General features: G+C 36.7%; 1 protein-coding gene across 1 annotated transcript in view; it reads left to right on the top strand.

Annotated features, from left to right (window-relative positions):
* The first annotated feature begins 13,188 nt into the window (after positions 1 to 13,188).
* cacng3 (calcium channel, voltage-dependent, gamma subunit 3) overlaps positions 13,189 to 21,539 on the top strand; it is a 34,104-nt gene continuing 25,753 nt past the window's right edge. Inside the window, exon 1 of the mRNA XM_015388665.1 lies at positions 13,189 to 13,752. Coding sequence (XP_015244151.1) covers positions 13,536 to 13,752 — 217 coding nt within the window. The 5' untranslated portion in view covers positions 13,189 to 13,535. The remainder of the gene's footprint in view (positions 13,753 to 21,539) is intronic.

The following is a 21,539-nucleotide window of genomic DNA, read 5'->3' as shown; positions in this document are numbered from 1 at the left end:
TTGTCTTGGTCTTGACCTCTAATGTCTTGTCTTGGTCTTGGTCTCAAAGGGTCTTGGCCTTGTTTTGATCTTGTCTCAGTACTCCTTGGTCTCAGTTGATGTGGTCTTGACTACAACAGGTCTGACACAAAGATTAGAATGAACTGGAAGTTTGAGCAATACAGCAGACAGTGAAGCAGCTGCACACATGCACATAAGCAGCCACAGGAGCACAAGTGATCTGCTTTTACAGCACCCAGGTGAGAGATTTTACCGACAGCAATAAGAGCAGGGATTTGGACTTTTTTTTTCCATTTTGTGATACATTTTAGGACATCTGTATTGATTTTATTTTATTTATTTTTTGTGTAAGCATATTGTGCCTTGCAAAAGTATTCCTAACCCTTAAGGTGTTGTACATTTCAGTGTGTTAAAACCACACATTTCAATGTATTTCATCAGGAATTTATGTGCCGAAATAACTCAAAGAAGTGTTTGATCATTATGTTGAAGGAAATCTGTTTACAAATAATAATCTGAAAAGTGCTAAAGGTTTTTTTTTCAGCCCCAAGAAATTTCAATTTAGTTAGAGATAGATTCTGCTGCAACTGCAGCTGTTACTATTATTGTCTGTATGAGCAAATGTGGTAGCTTATTTTCCTCTTTAAAAAGTCAAGCTTGCTCTGTTTGAATGCAGAGTATCTGTAAAGATCTCTTTTTAGAGGCTGCTTCAGTTTTTTCAATCTAGGCATGTACTGGGCTAGCACTTATGTTTCATTCAAACCATGTTTGGGGTTGCTATCCTACTTTGAGTCTAAGCTCTCCCCCACTATCACTAGCTTTTTGCATCTTCTAGAAGGAATTTTTACCAGATATTAAGATTCTTCTTTATATAGTTCCTCCATTTCCCATGGAGCTCGCATGCATAATGCTGCCATCACCATGTTTCACTATGGGAATGGTCTGTTTCTGCCACACAGGTTTTTCTTAGGTCAGTCAAAAAATTCCATTTTTGATTCATACCACAAAAGCACATTACTCTACAACTGCATGCCTTAGATTGATTGTGAAAAATTGCAAACCACACATATTATGGCTACAATCATTTCACTGTACCATAAATGAGGCCATCAGAGAGCAGACTGAGTGCAAATTCAGTCAGAAGATCTCTGAAGGCAATTGGTTGCCCTGGATTTCATGTAGGGTAATCACTTTACATTCAAATGCTATCATACTGTTCAGATATTGTTTTTTTTTATTTTATTATTAAAACCTCAGGCAATCGTATTGTTTTTCTTCAACTTTACAGTTATGCACACCTTTTTGTTGACTAATCACATAAAATCCAATTAAAATACATGTAAGGTACCATTTCCCCATTGACTGCCAATCTGCTTGAATGTGTTAAAAGAACAAACATCTGTGTGAGAGGGGGTAGTAAAGAAGACATTTAACATTGTAACATCTAACAAACTAATAGAGCAAAACAAACTTAGAGTCTGATTCTAGACTGATGTATGTGTTTGTAATGGCAGAGCCCTATAAAATGTTTGTGGAGGCATATACTGTAGGTCCACTGTTCAAAACAAGATATTTTTATAATTCAGCATAAAATGTATCCCGATGTGTGTTTGTTATAAAGACCATGAGCTTTTATTGTACATATTTGTACATATAGCTTCTTAGTGTTTTATCGTTGGGGAGATTGAAGTCTGCTTTTGTTTTGCTTGGATGTTGTAACTGTAAAATACTGTCAGATATGTGCAGTGACCTGTTACAAGTATAAGACTGTGGATTTCATTCTGGTAAAGAGCGTAAATATCTACTGACATCAAGACCCTGAAGCACCTTTTAGTAAAATCTCTACCGCCTATGTCTTCATGTAATCAGCTCAGTGAACTCAAATATGTTAAGTACTAAACAAATCACTGCTTTGTGCTTATTTCTTTAACAAAAATATAACACTGAACCTTATTTTTTTTTCACTAAACAAACAACAAAGCAAGTCTGAATCAGAAACCTTATGGGAAACAATTACGGTAACCAGTACATGGTTATGTTCGATTATAACAATATACTATGCATGCACGTGATAATCTCTCTCATATCTTGTTCCATATGATATAAATTTATTCTTTGTTAGGTGTAGGTGTGCAATAATTGCTTTCTTAGTCATGAATAGATATAATTTGTGTGGCTTAATCTATGATTATGATTATTATGCTACTTATTCAAAAACATAAAAAGGACTATGCCCTGCTTAATATGTAAATATAATCTGCTTCTAAATGCATAGGAGGAAGAGTCTTCCATTTCTTCATGTCTGTTCTTTTGCAGGAGAACAGACTTGTTTAGGAGTAAAAAGGGTATGTTTATTTAGAATATGTGTTTAATTTCCAACCACAGACTATCTGTGTTGATTGTTTTGCTCTGCAGTTGTACTCTGTTCCTTTTCTTTCCCTGATCATACCTTTTAATCTTTACTTTTTTTTAACCTTTCTTATTCCTCCTTCCTTTTCTTCCAGCTTTTTTTTTCTGTCTCCTCCCATATTTGTCTTTCTTGACCTTTTTTCCCTGTCTGTAAGTTTTTTTTTTTTTCTGTTGATTTCTTCTTTTCTCCTAGTTTTAACCCATACTGTTAAATCATTCTCATTTCCTCTCCTGTGAATTGCAGTCGAATCAAGGCTTCTCACTGCTAAAATTAACATCAGATTAGGTATAGCTAAATTGATGGCCATCTTTTCATTTTTGCTTTGATTCACATCAAGACTGCACTCCTAGCAGCATTTAATTTCCTGCACCTGAAGATGACCTTTAGTTTTTCAGGGGTGACACTTTAAGAGAATGTGTTTTGTGAAACAATTAAATGATAGGAAATGTGTATTGTCATGTTCTGGAGGGTTGCAAATTAATAAATCACATTTAAAACAATTAATTAACTATGTTCTTGTCATTTTTTATTGTATTGAGATATATATTAAAGTATTATTTTGTTTATCATCTTCCTTTTTATTATTTGTTGAAGTGAAAAAAATTGATGGAGTTATCAGCCACAGATCTAAACAAAAACAATACAAGTAAAAAGATATGGCAGCTTTTGCGTTCTTAAAGCATGGCGAAAAGTTGAAGCTTCCGGTAGGATCTTGAGTTAAACCAATCATCCTTGGTAAACCATTAAAAAAATATCCAAAAATTCCTGTGAGAGGTTTAGATTAGCTCATCACATGGTTATTTATGTATGTCTTGGCTTTTAAAGATGCATTTGAGCTTTAAATTGGTAAAGTTACAAATTATTGTTGACTTTCTCCAATTAAATATCACAAAGCAGGCTGGAATATATAGATTTATATACATACTTTATACATTTATTCAATCTCTGTCACTTAGGAGGCAGGCTTTATAAGCAAAAGAGTAAGCATCTCCATGAAGGAAGGAGATTTTACAGTTTGTTGGTATAAAGCATATAGGTGAGTCTAAAAACCAGACCAAGAACCAATGAAATCAGCAAGAGAGAAGCATTTGTTGCTACTCAACCATCTGGGATTGGGTTTGCTTTTACAAACTGTTAGTAGTCTATCATTCTTTATTGAGGAAGCTTACGTACAAATAATACAAATTTAAATTAACCGCCATTCTTCGCTAGAGTTATTATCTGCATCCTGTGCAATGCTGGAGAAAACATCTTTCTTACGTTTGATTTGATTTGTCTGAATTTTATGAGGTAAAAGCAAAACGCATGAAAACGGCAAAAAAAATTTTTGTAAAGACGACACTTCTATCTCTAAAAAGAAGATTGCAGAAGCAGTTTGTTTTGCAGTTACCTTTGGATATATCAGAAAACTTCTGTAACAAGATTAATGTTTGATGTTTGGACATGATGCACAGCCACGTTATTTTTGAAATCTCCAAACACAAAAAATATATATCCCATGTCTGATGCATGGTAGGGGAGGGGTGATGATTTGGATTTGTTTACCGCCATTGGAACAGGCACTTCTTAAAACCTTGAACCCTAAACATAACCATGTTTTTTTATAGAAAAAAAAGCACTTTTGTTAAGAGGAAATGAAGGTTAGTTTAAAGGTTTTACAAAGTCTCCTTGCTCAATTGAATAATATTGAATAATAATAATAATACAGGTATAAGACAAATATGTTTTCATAGTTTTACAGTTGTTAACTCTCCATTCCATTGTGAAACAGGTAAATGTAAAATATTGTTATTTTAGAAAAAATAATGGTTAAATCTCAACTTTTGTTCATACTGTATCTCCATCGAGCCAAATACTATAGCTTTAGCTTTCCAGTTAAAAAAAAACTGCCTGAATGATTTATTTAAACTTACACTTCTCACCTATATACTATACTCTAGGGATGAGTATTGGCATGGATGTTGCGGTACTAGACATATCATGATACTTGGGTCACAATACAATATTATGACAATATTGCAATATCACTATAGATTATGATATTTTCTTCAGCTATCAAAATTGAATTTATAGATTTAAAAAAAAGGGCTGTTTAAGTTCATCAGAAGATATTGATCATTTAGTTAATTTGGTATCAATGTTGTTTGGGGTTTGAGTTGGTCCATGTCACCAACTGTCACTGGCGCTATCTGTCAGAGTGGCAGTGCAGAGGTAGCTCATTTTCCCTCATTGTTTTAGGTATAAAAAAAATAAAATAAAATGTTTTTTTTAAATCGATATTAGGATCTGAAAGATCCATATAATATCGGGCACCTGAAAATCAGGATATATGGCCAAAACTATTTTTTCCCCAAACCCCTACACATTGTAAAACTGAATGTATGCACAGATTATGATTATGATTCTAGTTCCTTAAGTTGTTTTATGTGTTGTTATGTGTCTGCAATGAACGTAGAGACACAAATAAGAGAAACAAGTTTTTTATACTAAAGAAAGAAGTGTCCTGCTGTTGTTCCTGAACTAAACAACAGCATACTGCAGCAACGCACATGGAAGAAAAGCAAAAGAAGCTCTAATATATTTCATTCACGGCATCTTAAAAGCGCTCAAGAGAGGAGCATGACAGTGGAGCTTATTGGATTTATTTCACACCATCTTATTTACTTGCCCTTTTCCCTTTGCTATCTCTCTCTGCGACTTGTGCAGCACCACTGACGCTGCCATTAAGCAAACATATTAGAAACACTTTCTTTCAATTGAATGTGTTCCTTCACCTCGCTAAGCCAGCCTCGCTGGGTTTCATTCAATTACAGCCACAAAAAAAGTTTCAAACATTAAAGGTCATTATGTCCAGTTCTCTCGCTTTACTCTTGTTTTAAATCTTATTTTAATGACAACATGTCTTATATTCTGTCCTTGGTGACTTTCTTTCGACCTTTTTGAAAGGAATTAAAAACTTTTGTAAAAATAAAATCTTTTTATCATCATTATTCTTTTTTCAAGCTGTAATTCTTGCTCTTTAGCATCTTTTTTCCTTTTACAACCACAAACTGCAGTGGATGTCTAAGTAGCAGCTCTATCTGTAGTCGTCCATACATGTAAAGTGGAAGGAAAATTATGTATTTTTTTCTAATTTTTCATTACATTCTGAAAAGTTTGGTTTGGTTTGATATTTTTATTGTTTTTTACGCTATTGTACCTAAAAAGACAGCTTTTTAAAATGTTTTCATATTCCACCTAATAAATAAAGAGTCAACCCCATACACAGCCTTCCCAGGGTAAAACATGGTGGTGGTGATATCATGCTGTGGAAATTCTGGCAATGTTGAAATAAAACCTGTTGGAGGCCGCAAAATGATAGAGATTTTTGAGGTTCCAACAGCTTAGACCTAAGACATTAAGATAGAGCTAAAAAGTTCAAACTATAGATAGGAAACATTTCAAGAAAAACACCCCATGACGAAAGTACAACTTAATGGAAGGAAAAGGAGGGCTAAGCTATGTGTTATTAAACTCCTTTCATGCAAAATGAATTTTTTTAAATTCATAATCATGATCTAACTTAAAATGCAGGTAAAAACATCATTAACAAGTAAAAAATTATTTAAAAAAATTTAAAAGATCATTATCACTCATTTCAAGATGTAAAATTCAAGTATTGCAGCAATGTATTAATCATTTAATACATATTTAAAGCCTTTATGCATCTGATAGGTATTGCTTACACATGGTGATTAGCCAAATCTCTATGTCTCTGAAAATACTGTGAAAAAGTTAAACATCGGAAAGTCATGCAGTTACAGCTGTTCAGCAAATGAACTTAACACACCTGGGTGGGTTTCCTGGCTCTCTAAATGGTCTCTCAGTCTGGGTCAGTAGGCTACACAATGATGAGGAAGACTTCTGACTTTACAACTGTCCAGAAAGCAGGTCAAGCCATAAAAAGTCACTGTTAAATAAGCTGACTGTTAAGAATCATAGCAAAAACAGATAAGTTGAGTGAAAGGAAAAAGTATGGCTGAGATAACTAAGGTCATAAGACGATGGTCAAGCACATTCGAATAATATGTTTGGGGAAACTTCCCAATAAATCAACTGAGGCTGGGGTCAGAAATCAAGAGTAACTAAAGTGAGACAAATCTATTATAGACTGGAATTTTTTTAATTGCATCAAGCCAATCCTGAACCAATTAAACATACCTGGAATATGTGGTGAAAAAAAAAACATTGTTCAGTGCCCTAAAGTCAGTTTTGTTATATATATTTCTGAAGGAGAAGTAGAGAGGAATCCTTGTTTCTTTGAAGTCCTGCACAGACAGTGATTACTCTGTGTGCCATGTGACCTGTAGAGATGAATCAGCCTTGTTTCCTGAAGCCCACAGTCAGTGCAGAAGGACCTTTCCAGTAGGACTTTGTAACTATCCTCATTCCCAAAGGTACCAGAAGCTGTGTCAATGACAGTTCTGTTAGTGTGCTACTGTATAATCAACGACCTTAATCCCACAGTAAATCTATAAAGTATTGTCAGGAGGAAGATAAGAACACCAGAACCCAACAAAACAGATGTTTTTAAGGCCACTATCAAACCAACTCCTCAGCAGGCCCTCCGGCTGATGGTCCCCATACCATGCGACACTGGTGCAGTAATTCCTCCAAACGGAAACTCAACCAGATACTGAGAGCATGGGAATCAACAAACATTTCTGTTCAGCCGTCTGGTGCCTGTTTTAAATGTTCTTCTTACAGATTGGATATAGAATTCAAATTATCTGAGGATGTGATTTTCGAGTCTTATTATAACCTTAATTTAAACAGGTAGTACATGTTGAATTAAAATAGTATTTTACAAGTCTTTGTATTTTACATTGTCAAAAATGCCACATGTCAAAAGTATGAATTTAACTTTCTGAAATGGCGGAATAAAAGATAAAAAAAAAAAAATCCTGATATTTTTAGTTATTTGTGTTATGCTCTCCTTCGTTTTGGTATGTCTCTGGGTTGGGGTTAGTGTAAAAGTTTTGGGGGGTTTTTTCGCAAAGCTTGCTAATATCTTAAACTATGCACTCCTCAAGCAAAGTTCCTTGTGACACATTTATTTTTCACCCCATGAGGCAATAAAATAGGAAAACTTTCACTTTTATGACAAACAAACCAGTACAGTTCCATGCTCTTTGACCAGTTCACTGCCTCCACTTCCTCTGACTTCATAAATCACTGCTGTGACATAAGCATCATGCCAGCTTCATGCCACATTGCCATATGTCCTCTTCTGCTCTGAGGACCATTCCATCTGCTGAAAGACACACACAAACAAAGAAACACATCTGCACATGCATAATGCAGTCAACAGATTCATCAATGTCCTCTATCTGTCAGCCACCCAGCACTTCTTCCTCTTCTTTTCTCTTCAAGATTGTTCATTGTTTGCTCTCTAATTTCTGCAAGCTTGTCAGTTTCCTCTAACTTTTCACTCATGCATCCTCCCCTTCTCCCCTATCGCTGAAGATTGGCCAGAGGCATGAGAGGGTTCCAGTTCACTGAGCAGAAACCCAGCAGTCTTCCTCCTCTTCATTTCGACGACCGCCTCATCTCTCTGTCTGTCCTCCTCCTTCTGCTGCTGTTCGAATAACTGAGTGCACAGGGGAGTGGGGATTTAAAAAAAAGAGAGGAAGGGCAAAGAAAGGACAGTTTTTTGTGATTGCAGACTTCATGTCCATTGATGCATTTCTCTGCCAAGGAGTTAGCTTTTCAGCTAAAGCAGGACATGACGCAAAACTCTCTGAAAAGTTTTTGTAATCGTTGGATCTAATACCCTTAAATGCTCTTTTTATCTTGGTTGACAACACAGTTTCACACCAAGATATCATCACTTTCTTTTTTGTCGAGTAAACCTTCTTCTGCTCTGTCCCTTTACCCTCTCTACCATCTGTCAACCCTAGATAGTATTTCTTCCTTTCCCCTCGTCTTCTCTCTCCACTGAAAATTCTTTCCTCCTTCCTGTTTCTCCAACTCCCTCCTGCCTCTAACCAAAGGTGTAACACTCTGCTTCTCCTCCTGAAGTCATTTCTATGTTAATGAGTCTTATTTTCAGATAATGCAAGGAAGCAAGGGCCACTATCGCATTTTCACACATCTAAACAGGCTTTCTGAGGAAAAATAACTAAGAGGAATGATTTGCCCTGTCGTTCCTTACTCTCGTGATATGTATTTTTTTATGCATGATTACTTTATATTATTGATGTAAGACAATAAGACAGTTCTGCATGCACAGCAGGACTTGCTAGTCACAGTACTCTGTCTTTAAGTCTTGAAACCATCTTTAAATAAATGTCAGGAAAACCCTGCCAGTGTCTGACCACTCGACTGAGAATATCGTCTCTCCTAGGCTCTCTGGAGACGTTGAGAAGCACTAAATCAGTTACATTTGTTTAAGATGTGTAAAGCCATACAATAGTATATTTGGTGAAGCATTAATCTCCTTTTTGAAATTTCAGATCTATCCAAACTAATTAGATTACATTTATTCAATGCTGAAAAATAATTGTGAATAGGATCAGGCAGAGCGAATGTTGGTGACACTAATGTCATACTTTTTGCATCCTTCTTTTATAATAATACTTGGTTCTTTAATTTCAGAAGGTTTGAGGATTTAACAAGTCTTTGCACAATCTCTGTAGGTTACCTGTTATTTCTTATTGCCTCCCTAATTCACTCCACAGATTACAGTGGACTCATTTGGCCAAATATGTTTGATCTGTATTCTGTTGTAGTAACTAATGAGGATTTCTGTGTTTTCTGTGTTCACTTTAATCCACAAAATTATCATTTAAAGTCTGATGCAATGCACTCTAATATTGTTCATAAGACATTTGTAAGATAGCTATTCCCACAGCATCCAAGATCCTCCATCATAGCTTACAGTGGGCATGAGTTAATATTGAAGTGAACTGTATTAATCCTGTGTTTCACTCCTTGGAGTTTTTTGTTTGTTTGTTTTTTTATTTACAGCTTGAGATGAGTTTTGGTTGTTGCTGATTTTTATTTTGGTCACAGCTGTAGATGGCATCTAATGATAATTATGGAGACTTGGTGGCCACTATATCTGTCTCTTTGCTGCAGTTCTCCAGCAGCAGGTTTTGGATAAATTTAGTAAATCTTTAAATAATCCTGTTAGATGTTTATAGTGACAAAATTAATACAGGTCCTTATTGACTTTTGTTTGTCTTGTTTCTGATTGTTTTACGTCTTTTAATATTAAACTTTGAATATAGTTTTTCTTGTAGTCATATCAATGTTTAGATATCAGATTTTGCCTGAGATATCTTCAGCTCAAATTATTTATAATATAGTCCAATTAGTGTTTTGTTTTTTGCTTGCTGATTGTTTTTGTTTTTGATTGTCAAAGTGAGATTTTGCCTCAACAATAACAACAGAAACTGATTTTAAGAGTTTTTACACCTCTGTCTTTTGAAGAGTTCCTTATGATTTTAAAATGTTGTGTATTTATCATTCCGAGGAAAAAGCAAAGATGCAAAATCCAAAAAATAAATAAAAGGAGAACATTTTAAATTAGAGTTGTTTAAATATTTATGCCTGACCTAGTAGTGATTCCATCAATACCTATATTTGCTGGTATTTAAAGAGCTACCATTTTAAGCTGATACAGTGGGCTCCAATACAGACAAACACAATCAGCTTCCACCGAGCGTCCACACCCGAACAAGCTCACAGTGTGAAGCCCTTCAGCTAAGAAACGCAGATCACCTCGCCCTGACGCGGCCTAGTGGAATCATTAAAAACGGTCTGTGGCTCTTTAAGTGGCGTCTCTCCTTCTCTCCCGGGTGCGATTCTCCACGCATCGCTTGCCAATCTCTCATTGCCCCTCTCTTGCTAATCAGTGCGGTGCGAGGGCTGCTGGGCGGATGAAAGGCAGGGAGAGAGAAGGATTGAGAACTGAAACGGTGGCGAGTGCAGTTTGAGAAGAGACCGAGGACAGCGCCACATTCAGCACCATGGACAGCTCCTGAGGCATTCAATGAGACAGCTACATGGACACAATACATAGAAGGCTTTAGAGATCAGCAGTAGAGCGGGAAACATGCCACATGGAAAGAATAAATGGATAAAAGGTTACATAATAATTTTTATATACAATATTTAAAATGAAATGGAAATAAATTTATGTATTTAATTATTTATTCAATCAATGTGACAATGCGACACTACAATGGCAATAACTTGTACAATGTCAATGTGCACTTTACCATTTGACACCGGTGCAATAACTATATATATAATATATATAAATAGAAATATCCAACTATATAAATTCCTATGTAAAAATCCTGTGCAATAACCCGATATAATGATCATAACTTTATTTATTCATTTTATAGTAAAACCCATCTGTGCTATTCTATCTATGCTATTGTACATAACTGTAAAAACCTTTTTTTTATATAGTAATATCCACCTGTATATTATATTCGGTACATATCCAGCTGTAAATTTAGTTCATAACACTAGTGATCTATATATTATACCGTATTCATTATTTATAATGGTATTCATCTCTATATTTATTCAGTAGAAACCCATGTCCTGTATTTATGGAATCATTATTTATCCTGCACTTGCTGCTATTGCACTTCTGGTTAGACCTGAACTGCATTTCGTTGCCTCGTACCTGTACATGTGTAATGGCAATAAAGTTGAATCTAATCTAATCTAATCTAATCTAATCTAATCTAATCTAATCTAATCTAATCTAATCTACTATAGAAAATAAAAATAAAAAACCTGCCATATGTGGATGCACTGTATATAAGGTATATATCCCATGCACCCTTTTCTTCCTTTGGAACATTCTTCTTCTTGGACTATTTGAGCTGATGAAACAAGTACATTTCTTCACTGTGAGATCAATAAAGTCAATCAATCAATCAATCAACAATACTTAATACATAATTCAAATTCTGACAACATGAACGTTTTCTAGATATTCAAACCACATGATCGTGAATCCATGAAACAGACTATGCTTTAATTATCTCATGCTACAGATAACTCCTATTCCAAAAACTTGACTTGCTAGTATTGGCTAACTTAGAAATCTTGAGCTGTCCTGTGCAGGGCCAACCATTTTTAGTTTTTCTCTGAAGTAGCCTCACTCCCTTGCACATTTTTGTTACAGATCATACCTTCTTAAGAGAGGAACCTAGTCATACAGTCTTCTAAGGAACAAAAAGTAAAGATAACCATAGAAACTGCAAGACTACGCTTTAATATTGTGTTTATTAATTCTACAAACTCAATTAGATAACAAGCAGGCCCATTGAGGCTTGTTCCACACTGGCGACAAGGGTTCACCAAATTTCCCTCTCAACCTAGCTTTAGCTTCCAACTTTGACGTGTTCTTTCTGTCTTACTTCGTCCAAAGGCTGAATTCTTGCCGTATTCCTATGTTTCCAAGAATAATCTTATGCTCTTTTTATAAGCAAGAGCTGCTGAGCCAACAGCCAAACCAAAATAAACAAGGCGGAACAGGAGGACAGACATAGCTGATCTATCACATCTGTTTGTCAGAATCCAAGATGTCATCTTTGAAACAGAAACAGCAAGAGCATAAAAGCTTATGTTGTTGTGATTTCTTAAAGCATCTGCTGGATTGGCTACAACCAAACTTAGCAGGTGAGCATTGGTGTCATTTCACACGACCAGTTCGGAGGGTTCTGCTGAATGTTTCTTCTTTCCCAGAACAGATTAGATCGGACCAGTCCCAGAATAACGATGTGTAGAACTAAAGCTCAGGGTTATACATTATGAGACTGACTTGCAAGGTTATCTTCTGTCCATCTAGTATCTGACCTTTGCTTCAGGAGTATCCAGGGATGCACAGTACACCGCCTTTTATATGTTAATATATTCATTTCCTCTTTATTTCAATTATTAGTGGCACATTTATTCAAGAATTCACTGATGCGTTAAATTTTAATCATGGCACCTCTGGACCTCCACAATAAACCCAATGTAATCCATTCTTCTGTGTTATGAAAACGTTGAAGTGAGTTTTGACTTTTTGTTATACAACCAGATTTATCTTCTCTTAAAATTGAATAACAGGAGGGTTTTTATGCTTTAATGAAGCCAGCTTTGCGGCGGTGGGCGGGACTTAAAAAATGAGGGAGGTTTATGATTGGCGCTGCTTTTACAGAAACCCAATCCGCATTCAGAGGTGCTGAAGTGGGCGCAGTTTGGAGGCACGCGCGGTTAATTTTAGTTTGTGTTGGTTGGATAGAGGGGAGGAAAAGGAGGAGGAAGGGGATGAAGAGGAGGAGGAGGAAAAGGGGGAGGCAACCATCTCAACTATCTTTTTTTTTTTTTTTCCATTGGTACCAACGGGCACAACTGGCTCAGGCGTGTAACAGACCGCTCCAACTGAACTGCAATTTTCTGCTTTTTATGCAAAGAAATCGCATCTTTAAAACGCATGATCCCTAAACAGTTGATGGTTAGTTGGTGTCTTAACCCTGCAAGCTTTACATAAGATTTATAGTAGCATTTGACATCGAAGAGGAGAGGGAGGAAAATATGTCGGCGAGTCGATAAAGCACCATGGAGAGCCTACAGGTCGTCCTCATATAAGAGATGGGATTTGTTTTGCGTAAAAAGTCATGGATGGAGGAAACCCAGAGGTGAGTTAGGGGCGAAAACTCTTTAGAATATACAATTTTTTATATATATATAAGGAGGCGAGTTGTGTTAAAAAAAAAAAAAAAAAAAAGAGAGACAAAGCTGAAAATGAAATATTTCTTTGGACTGATGAGGGCAGGAGAGGCAGGATGTGGCATCACCCTGCGCTCTGAGTGACTGTGGGCAGTGCCGAGCTGCTGGGGACAACCGGTGGTCGCTTCCTCCCTCAAGCCGCTATTCTCCTCCATAATGCTTATCAAATAATTTTTATTTCATTTTTCACGTGCCTGTCTGCCTTCAACTTCTATCTTTGACTCCCGAAGTCTCTAAATTAGGAAAATAAAAGATAGAATCTAAAAAAACAAAAATAGGAAGGGGGGAGGAGGAGGGAGGTGGAAAGAAGAAGGATTAGGGCCCCCACGGAGCCGCCTATATGAAGATGCTGATGTGTGACCGCGGCGTCCAGATGCTCGTGACGACGGTGGGCGCGTTCGCCGCCTTCAGCCTCATGACCATCGCCGTCGGCACGGACTACTGGCTGTACTCGCGCGGGGTTTGCCGCGTGAAGAGCAGCGGCGACAACGACACGAGCCGCAAGAACGAGGAGGTGATGACGCACTCCGGCCTCTGGCGAACCTGCTGTCTGGAAGGTACGTGATCAGTCTGTCTGTCTGCCTTCCTGTCTGTCTGTGCGTTTGCATGGGTACGTCCCATGCGTTCACGTGCAGCCCCCTCTTCTCTGCACGCATGCGGTGGCAGACACCCTCCTATCTCCCATGCATTGCCAGACCAGAGGAGCATCATTGACTGCAGCTCTTCTAATCAAGAACTTGGATGCTCCCTCTCTCCAATGAAAAGCCTGCAATCCTGCAGACAGGAGTCTTTCCTAGTCAGAAATATAACTAATAAACACCTCAATCTGCATGTTTTCTTTCTGCATCCCTGACAGACATTTTCCATAAACTAATCTGTTTGATGGGTTACATAGCTTTTTTCTGCTGACAGCTTCAGATGAATGACACTGGGGCTGTGTGGAGCGAGCAACTGTTGAATGAAGTAAACAAACACAAAATAAATTTAAAAATGACTGCTTTAGTGTGTTCCTATACAGCACTGTGCAAATTAAGTAAACCTTAATTTAGGCAGATTTTCTTGTAGTCTTTAGCAAGGTTACTAATGCTCCAGAAAAAGCCATGTTCAAAAATTCCATTTAATCTTACTTTGTTTTGCAAAAAATGTATTTCCATCTCAAGATGTCTGTCTGTTTAAAATCATTCGGCTGGGCTTAAAGAGATAAACAGATCAAAGCAGCATATGTTGCTTTTAAATTCAACCGCCCTCTTACTCTGGCACTCTGAATTAAAACGACTAGTGTCATTTTAAACTTTGACCTGATATATTTTATCGAATTTAGATTGGCATATATGAGTTAAATTATCCAACAAAAAAGACAACATTTAGAAAATCCTAAAGACAACATCAAAGTTTGCTGATCCTTATTGCAATGCCAGTAAGAGCCAATTTTAACTTAATTGAAACATTTTTTATTATTTTTTTGTGATGGTAATCAATCAATATGTGGGGAAAATAAACAAATTATATGGTCAGTATTAATTGTAATTTCCCATCAGCAGCACTTCATCTGCACACAAGGCATGCTAAAGCATCTGAGGAAGTGTATCACTTAATTTTTAATCAGTAAATGCAGTAGATTCAACATTTTTCCTCTTTTAATTTCAGTATAAATGCAAATCTTCTGTAAAGAGCACATATGTTTTGTAAGAGAACAAAAAGAACGATGAAGAAACAGCAAATCTCCAGCTATAATGTAATATTTCAAAACAATTCAGCTGTACTGTATAAATAAACAAATAGCTTTAGTAAGTTTTTTGTCCCTTAGCCATGGACTTTGAAAATTTGAATCTCCTGGCTGAAGGTGCAAGCTCATATTTCACTGTTTGGTGGTTAAATAGAACAGGGGACAATAACAAGGGTTAGATTTGAGCCACCTTTAGAAAATCTCAAACAACCTTGACAAGTTGATGAGTTTACTGGCATTTTATATTTATAATTTTTTTGTCTGCTAATAAAAGGCTGCTTAACATGCAATAAATATAAAATGAAGCACTGATTCTCAGCTTGGACATGCTCTGCAGATTCCCTCTTAAATGATCAAACTGGTGGATTTAGGACCTCTTTCTAAAATCTATACATGGAATTTACTTTTATGATATTCTGTTGATTGGACAGCTTGAGAAGGTAGGCAAGAATGTAGCCATTTTTGGAAGCAAACTAATAAAAATCTCAATCAAAGTTTTCCCCTCAACCATGAAGGGGACACATATGGCACATGCAAAACATGAACTCTGGAACAAATTAGAACAAAATGGAATTGTTTGCCTAAGTGTGAAATACAAGTGTAAAATTAAAATGTGGTTCTTACTTGGGCTGAAACAATTCATGGAATTAATAGTGATTAATTGATTGTTAAAATAAGTAATCTATTAATCATTAAATGGAGTATAGAGACTGTACAGCATGCCTTTCACTGGCAGAGCAACCCACTTAGAGCAGCAATTATATCAAAATTGTAAAAAAAAAAAAAAAAAAAAGGAAAACATATAAATATTTTGCATTTAAGATTTAAAAAAAAAGTTTTTCGCCCAGCAATATGCTCTATCCTGAACTCCTCAAGTGTAAAGATTTTAGTTTCACCTGGTTTAATTTCTGAAAAAATCTTCTTTAGGGAACCTTTGGTTGTCCGATTATTAATCGATCATTCAAAAAAATAGTCGACAGATTAATTTGCAGAATATTGATTTGTTGCAGCCTTAGTAGTAGTTACAGCATGGCGGTGGCAGCAGCATGCTGTGGGGATGCTTTTCTTCTTCAGCAACAAAGCTGCCTAGAGGTGATGGTTGGAGCTAAATACAGGATAATCCTAGAAAAAAAGGATGCAAAATATGTGAGCCTGGGCAGTAGGTTTACCTTCCTGCAAGATGGTTCTAAACATCCAGGGGTTTAGATCAGATCATGTTCCTCTGTTAGAAGGACCAAACCAATCCAAACCTCGGTCCAACTAAATACAGCCCAAAGTAAAACATTTAAGATCTGCAATGTTGCCAGGGAAACACTGTAATTCTCAAAACTTGCAGCATTTATTGCAGAAGGAATGAATACAAATACCTACAAAACTTTTTAGATGTGAGAATTTGAGTTATTTTCCTTTTATATTACGGTTATGCCTTGCTTTGTATTGCTGTGTTTGTTAAAATCACAAGAAAATGAGATGGAATTGGTGCTTTGAAGCTGAATAAAGTGTATGGTGCAGGGTGTAAACATGGAAATCCTTCTGTTCATCAGCACTGCCTAGTTCATTCTGGGGCATCCATAGGTGGAAGGGGGCCAGAAGGAATAGGTATTTCCCTTCATGCTATAGAGACATATTCAGGTATGATGGCAATAGAACACATTTAAAACAGGGTGCTCACACCTAACCTGATTGCATACTCGCTCCACTTCATTTGAAGAATGTTTTTTATTTGATATCTGGACTCTAATCTGCCATAGATAGTTTTCCTTCCTTTATTCTTTCTGTCCATTTCTCTTAATTTTGCCAATAGGAGAATATGGAAGTAAAGAAAGGTTCAAAGTTAGAACAAAGGCTTTTTATTTATTTCTATACATTTTTCTTGTAGACACCTGACTTCCTTTTTTGTGTCGCATTCTCATTGTTGGCTGGTAGTTTTAGAAATTGCTCCTGAATTGCAATCAATTATGATACTAGATGTTCAGTTCAGCTGATGTTTTTAGCAGAGGTTTTCTGGGATTAGGAATCAAATATTGGTCGTATTAAAAGCTATGCAATTGTAAAATCTCAATATCCATATCCATGAAAATATTCAATACTACCACTGTGATAAAAAATAAGATTTAATAAAGGCATAAAAAAGAATAACTTGGAAAAACTGAGCTTTTTCAATCTTACCATGAAACATACTTTCCTAACAGAATCACAGATGGTAGTTAAATACATGTACAAAATAAATATCCCAAAAATATGCTATAGCAAAAATATGTAAACACTTGTTTTTATTATCAATACCATTCTAAATTAGTACTGTATCGAGATGAAGCATTTGAGTATTGATCAGTACTTCTGACAATCCTCCTATGCATCCTTTAGATCCCAAAAAGGTGAAAACTATGAGTTATAAATTAAATGTTAAAATTGCTGGATTGCATTTAATAAAACACAGACATATTAACCATTTGGTCCAGATATTTTTCAAATTCTTAAGCAGGCAAATTTAACTTTAAGAAGAAGTGTCAACAAAATATGTATTAAAAATTCTCTTGAAATCACAGCAACAATGTTCTTTTTTCTCTCTCTTTTTAGTCCTGCTGGGTTTTTTGGGGGGTTTTTTTTTTTTCAGAATATGTCCAGTAATAACTTACCAAAATGGTGCATTCTTTCATAGAAAAGTCTTTTTCTGGTTAATGTGTGTTTTAATGGATTAGCATTAAAGTCATTGCCAAGCATAACCATTTCATTCTGGGGGGTGAAGGAGGCTATTATATGGCCAGATGGTGCAGGTACAGAGCTTTAAGGGAGCAAACTCATTCATGCTGGCAAACACCTAAATGCATATGCATAAATGTAAATGCACATATATCTGCATGAATAAATTAAGAAAATTTAGGATATCCCCAAGCTACCATATAAACATAGCTGAAATAGAGCAGAGCAGAAAGTTAATTCAATGTCAGCACAATGTCATGCACACATATACAGAGGCTGACCAGAGAGAAACACTGAGAGGCATGCAGTAATATATATCTGCTCTCTTTTATAGATAGAATTAGCCGCAGAACAACAGTGACTATGCTCTGTTACATATTTAGACTTTCTGTCCATCATATCCCCTCCTTTCAAGTGCTAATTTTAAAATACCTTGTAAGTGAAGAAAAAACTAGATATCTAGACACCAGGCTGCGGTCCAAATTTTACAACCAACTGAAAGTAAATGACAGAGTTGGAGAAAACATGAAGGTACATTACAGAAATTAGAATACTTTTAATAAATTTATACATATGAATATACAAATATATAATTATTTTGTTTTTTTGTTTAATATATCTTCCAAAAATTGAAAACTCAATACTCTGTATATCAGAAAATGTGAATATTGGGAAAAATCTAAATAGTGAAAAAGTCATTATGTCAGTCCCTAATTAGCTAATTAGCTCAAATCACCTGCAAAGGTTTCCTGAGCCTCAAATGATCTCTCTGTCTGGGTAAGTAAGGTACAGATTTATTGAGAAGGCAGCTGTAATGGGGACAGATGTCTAGGAACAGTTACTAAGGTTAAGACACAAAAGGTCATTTCTAAAGAACCTGGTTGTTAACATAGAGCTTTATTTAACAATATTCAGAGAAAGTTGAGTGGAAGGAAAAGATGCACTAGCAACAGGGATGACCAAAGCTTTTAAGGGATTGTTGGGCAAAATCTGATTAAGAACTAAGGGGAGCTTCACATGGTTTTGAATGCAGCTGAAATCAATGCATCGGGAGCTTTGCACAGAAAAATCCTACACATGCCCTACGAGCAGCTTACCTGCAATAAAAACAACTGGAACTCCTTTGTGATGAAAGTAAAGTTTGCATTTCATCTGGAAACAATGTCCTAGAGTGAAGGAGGAGCAAAGAGGCATGGAATCCTTGGATTTTGATAAAAAAGACTAATTTGTTTCAATTGCTTTTCAAAATGGGAAGGTTAGGAGGGCATGTGATTCAAGTATGGCATGTTTGTTGGTCTTCTTGATCCAGCAAATGGCTTATGAAAGATAAGCTGCTTGATAAACCATCCACATAATCTACAATCAGAGCTGAAGCTAAAGGTTTAGAACAACTGAAAGTGTTCTAATAATACTTGTTTAAGGAGTGAATGAACGCAGGACTGGATGAGTGGTTGACAGATCTTGCAAGATCTTTACGTCAGCAAGATGGCATTAGACTGGTTGTAAACAGTCTAATTCAGGTAAAACAAACCAATAAATATAAGCCGAGACTAATACCAATTAACAATTAAACTTAATTTTCTTCTATTTAACTACTCAAACTGGACAAGGAAACTTTGGAGAGCCTGGAGATTTACGTGGATGAGTGCTTTGACAGTGCCACACCCGAAGCCACACAAACATCCAAATGCTCTGGTTCTGAGTGTTCAGTCAGCTACTATCTCTCTAGAAGAAAACTATGCAGACATTCTGGATGCCATTGACAAAAAGCTTGCCAGCTTTGATGCCCGCTTTGCCCTGATTGAAATTCCCAATGAATAATTCCAGGCTATGAGGGAATAATTTGAATTCAATCAAGCTCAGCTAATTTCAATTGCCTCTGAAAATAAAACGCGGAAGTAGGACAATAAAAAAACACCAGATGGAATGTCACAGCTTCCAGTAGAATTCTATAAGGAATGCTGGAATATCCTGGAACCAGCATTCCACAGAATGCTGCAGAAAACTGAGGAGAAGGGCATGCTTCCACTAAATATTAGTCTGCTGTGAAACCAATGTATGCAGATAAAGACATACATTGAAAACATTAAAACCAACATATTATCACTAGATGCAGAAAAAGTCTTTGATAGACTTAATTGGAAGTATTTGTTTGCATCTCTACATAAATTCGGTTTGGGTAACGGTTACATAAATTTGTTAAAAATACTATACAGCTCCATAACAGCATTTATTAGAACAAATAAACAATGATATTTAAACTGATATTAAACGTATTGCATGCAGAAACAGAAAATGTAAAGTCAGTCTTTATGTAGACGATGCATTACTCTTTCCCCACACCTTTAAAAGGTAGGTCTGTTTGCATGTCTATAATAGAAGACAGATTTAAGATTATTGAAACAGGTCTACAAATGCCACCAAATCTAAAGGATTTACTAAGCCTTAATTTCTTTAAAATGATTGTCCTAAATATATAGCAGTTTAACCAAAATAGATGAGTCTATGTCACTCCCACTGGAAAATGGAAAACTGATTTATCAGTTAGGCTCAGAATGTATGGCCTAAAATCTGTCTGATATCTGCTTGCAATGCTCAAGTAATACACCAGATGACTATATACATGCACTATGGTTATGCACACCTGTAAAGATGTTCTATTGTCTGGTATGTGAGGTTATGTCAGAGGGTCTGAGATTTAATATTTCACCCCCTCCCTCAGTCTGTTTACTGGGTAACCTAGATGATGTCATCTTAGACAGAGATTCTCTCTGTCATCTTCACTGTCTTGTGTAGACAAAGAAGACTATCTTCATGAAGTGGAAAAATAAAAACAGTCAAAATATTACCCAGTACAAAGACATTTGGTTAGATTATATTGATCTAGAGATAGATTCTGCCTCATCACTAAATCAGACTCTCTGGACCCCTTTAATGAGCTACCTTTCCAAGTAGGGGCGTGTGGCCTGTTGCTCGTTCTGGTTGGGTGCTGGGGGTGATTTAGAGTGCCTCTGGGTCTGAGGGCTTCCCGGGGAGGGTCACCAGGGGGATTATGTGTGGGCCAGATTGCTCCTGCTAGGGAAGTGCATTGGGAAGTGGGACCTCTGGTGGCTGGGTGCATGGTTTCTGGGATCTTCGTCAGCAGACATGGTTTACTGGCCTGATGGCTGTGTCATGCCGGGATGGATCTTAGGTAGGCATGGGGTCCATAGGGTGGCGTGTCTTTGGGTGGGGTACCTACTGGGGCTCGGGGCTCGGTTCCAGACCGACGTGCCGCCTGGTTTGTGCACTGGTGCCTGCTTTTGGGTCCGCCAGCGCCCCTGCTGCCACTGGGGCCATTGAACTGTTGGGGAACATCCTTTATACATGATCTTGCAGGTTCTCTCCCCTAGAGGGGACACACTCTCAGTAAGCGGGTGGAGGGAGGTTGGTGAGGGGTTGCTTAATAAAAAATAATGCTTGTTTACGACATTAAACAATGTTTCGAGATACCAGTGTATTTCCTTCATACTCTCTGATGGAGAAATACAGGAAAGAGTGGCCTTTAGAGTCACCAAGTCCACATAACCATCAAACATTAGCTGTATCCCAACCAGTGTCCTAAATAAGATTTTTTCCAAAGATCAGACAAAGGCTGTTAGAGATTTTTTTTAACTCAACAAATAACCAACTTTAGATAATTACTTACACTTGGAAAGAAATGATTTATTTGCATCTATTGAGCCTAATGATTGTAAATGTTTGCAGTTCTTTTGCCAGGTAACAGCATGGGGTCATTGTGGAATTACTTGCTGGAGTAAATGCTTTTCTCTGCAGGTGGGCTGAGGTGTTATGGAAAATGAGGGCAAAAAAAGTCAGCAGTTGGGGGGGAGGACACATGAATGTGAAAGAAAGGCTGGGATGTTCATGAATGAA

Source organism: Cyprinodon variegatus, unplaced genomic scaffold (assembly GCF_000732505.1).
Source record: "Cyprinodon variegatus isolate N-32 unplaced genomic scaffold, C_variegatus-1.0 Scaffold431, whole genome shotgun sequence".
Taxonomy (NCBI): domain Eukaryota; kingdom Metazoa; phylum Chordata; class Actinopteri; order Cyprinodontiformes; family Cyprinodontidae; genus Cyprinodon; species Cyprinodon variegatus.
This window is presented reverse-complemented; position numbering and strand designations above follow the sequence as displayed.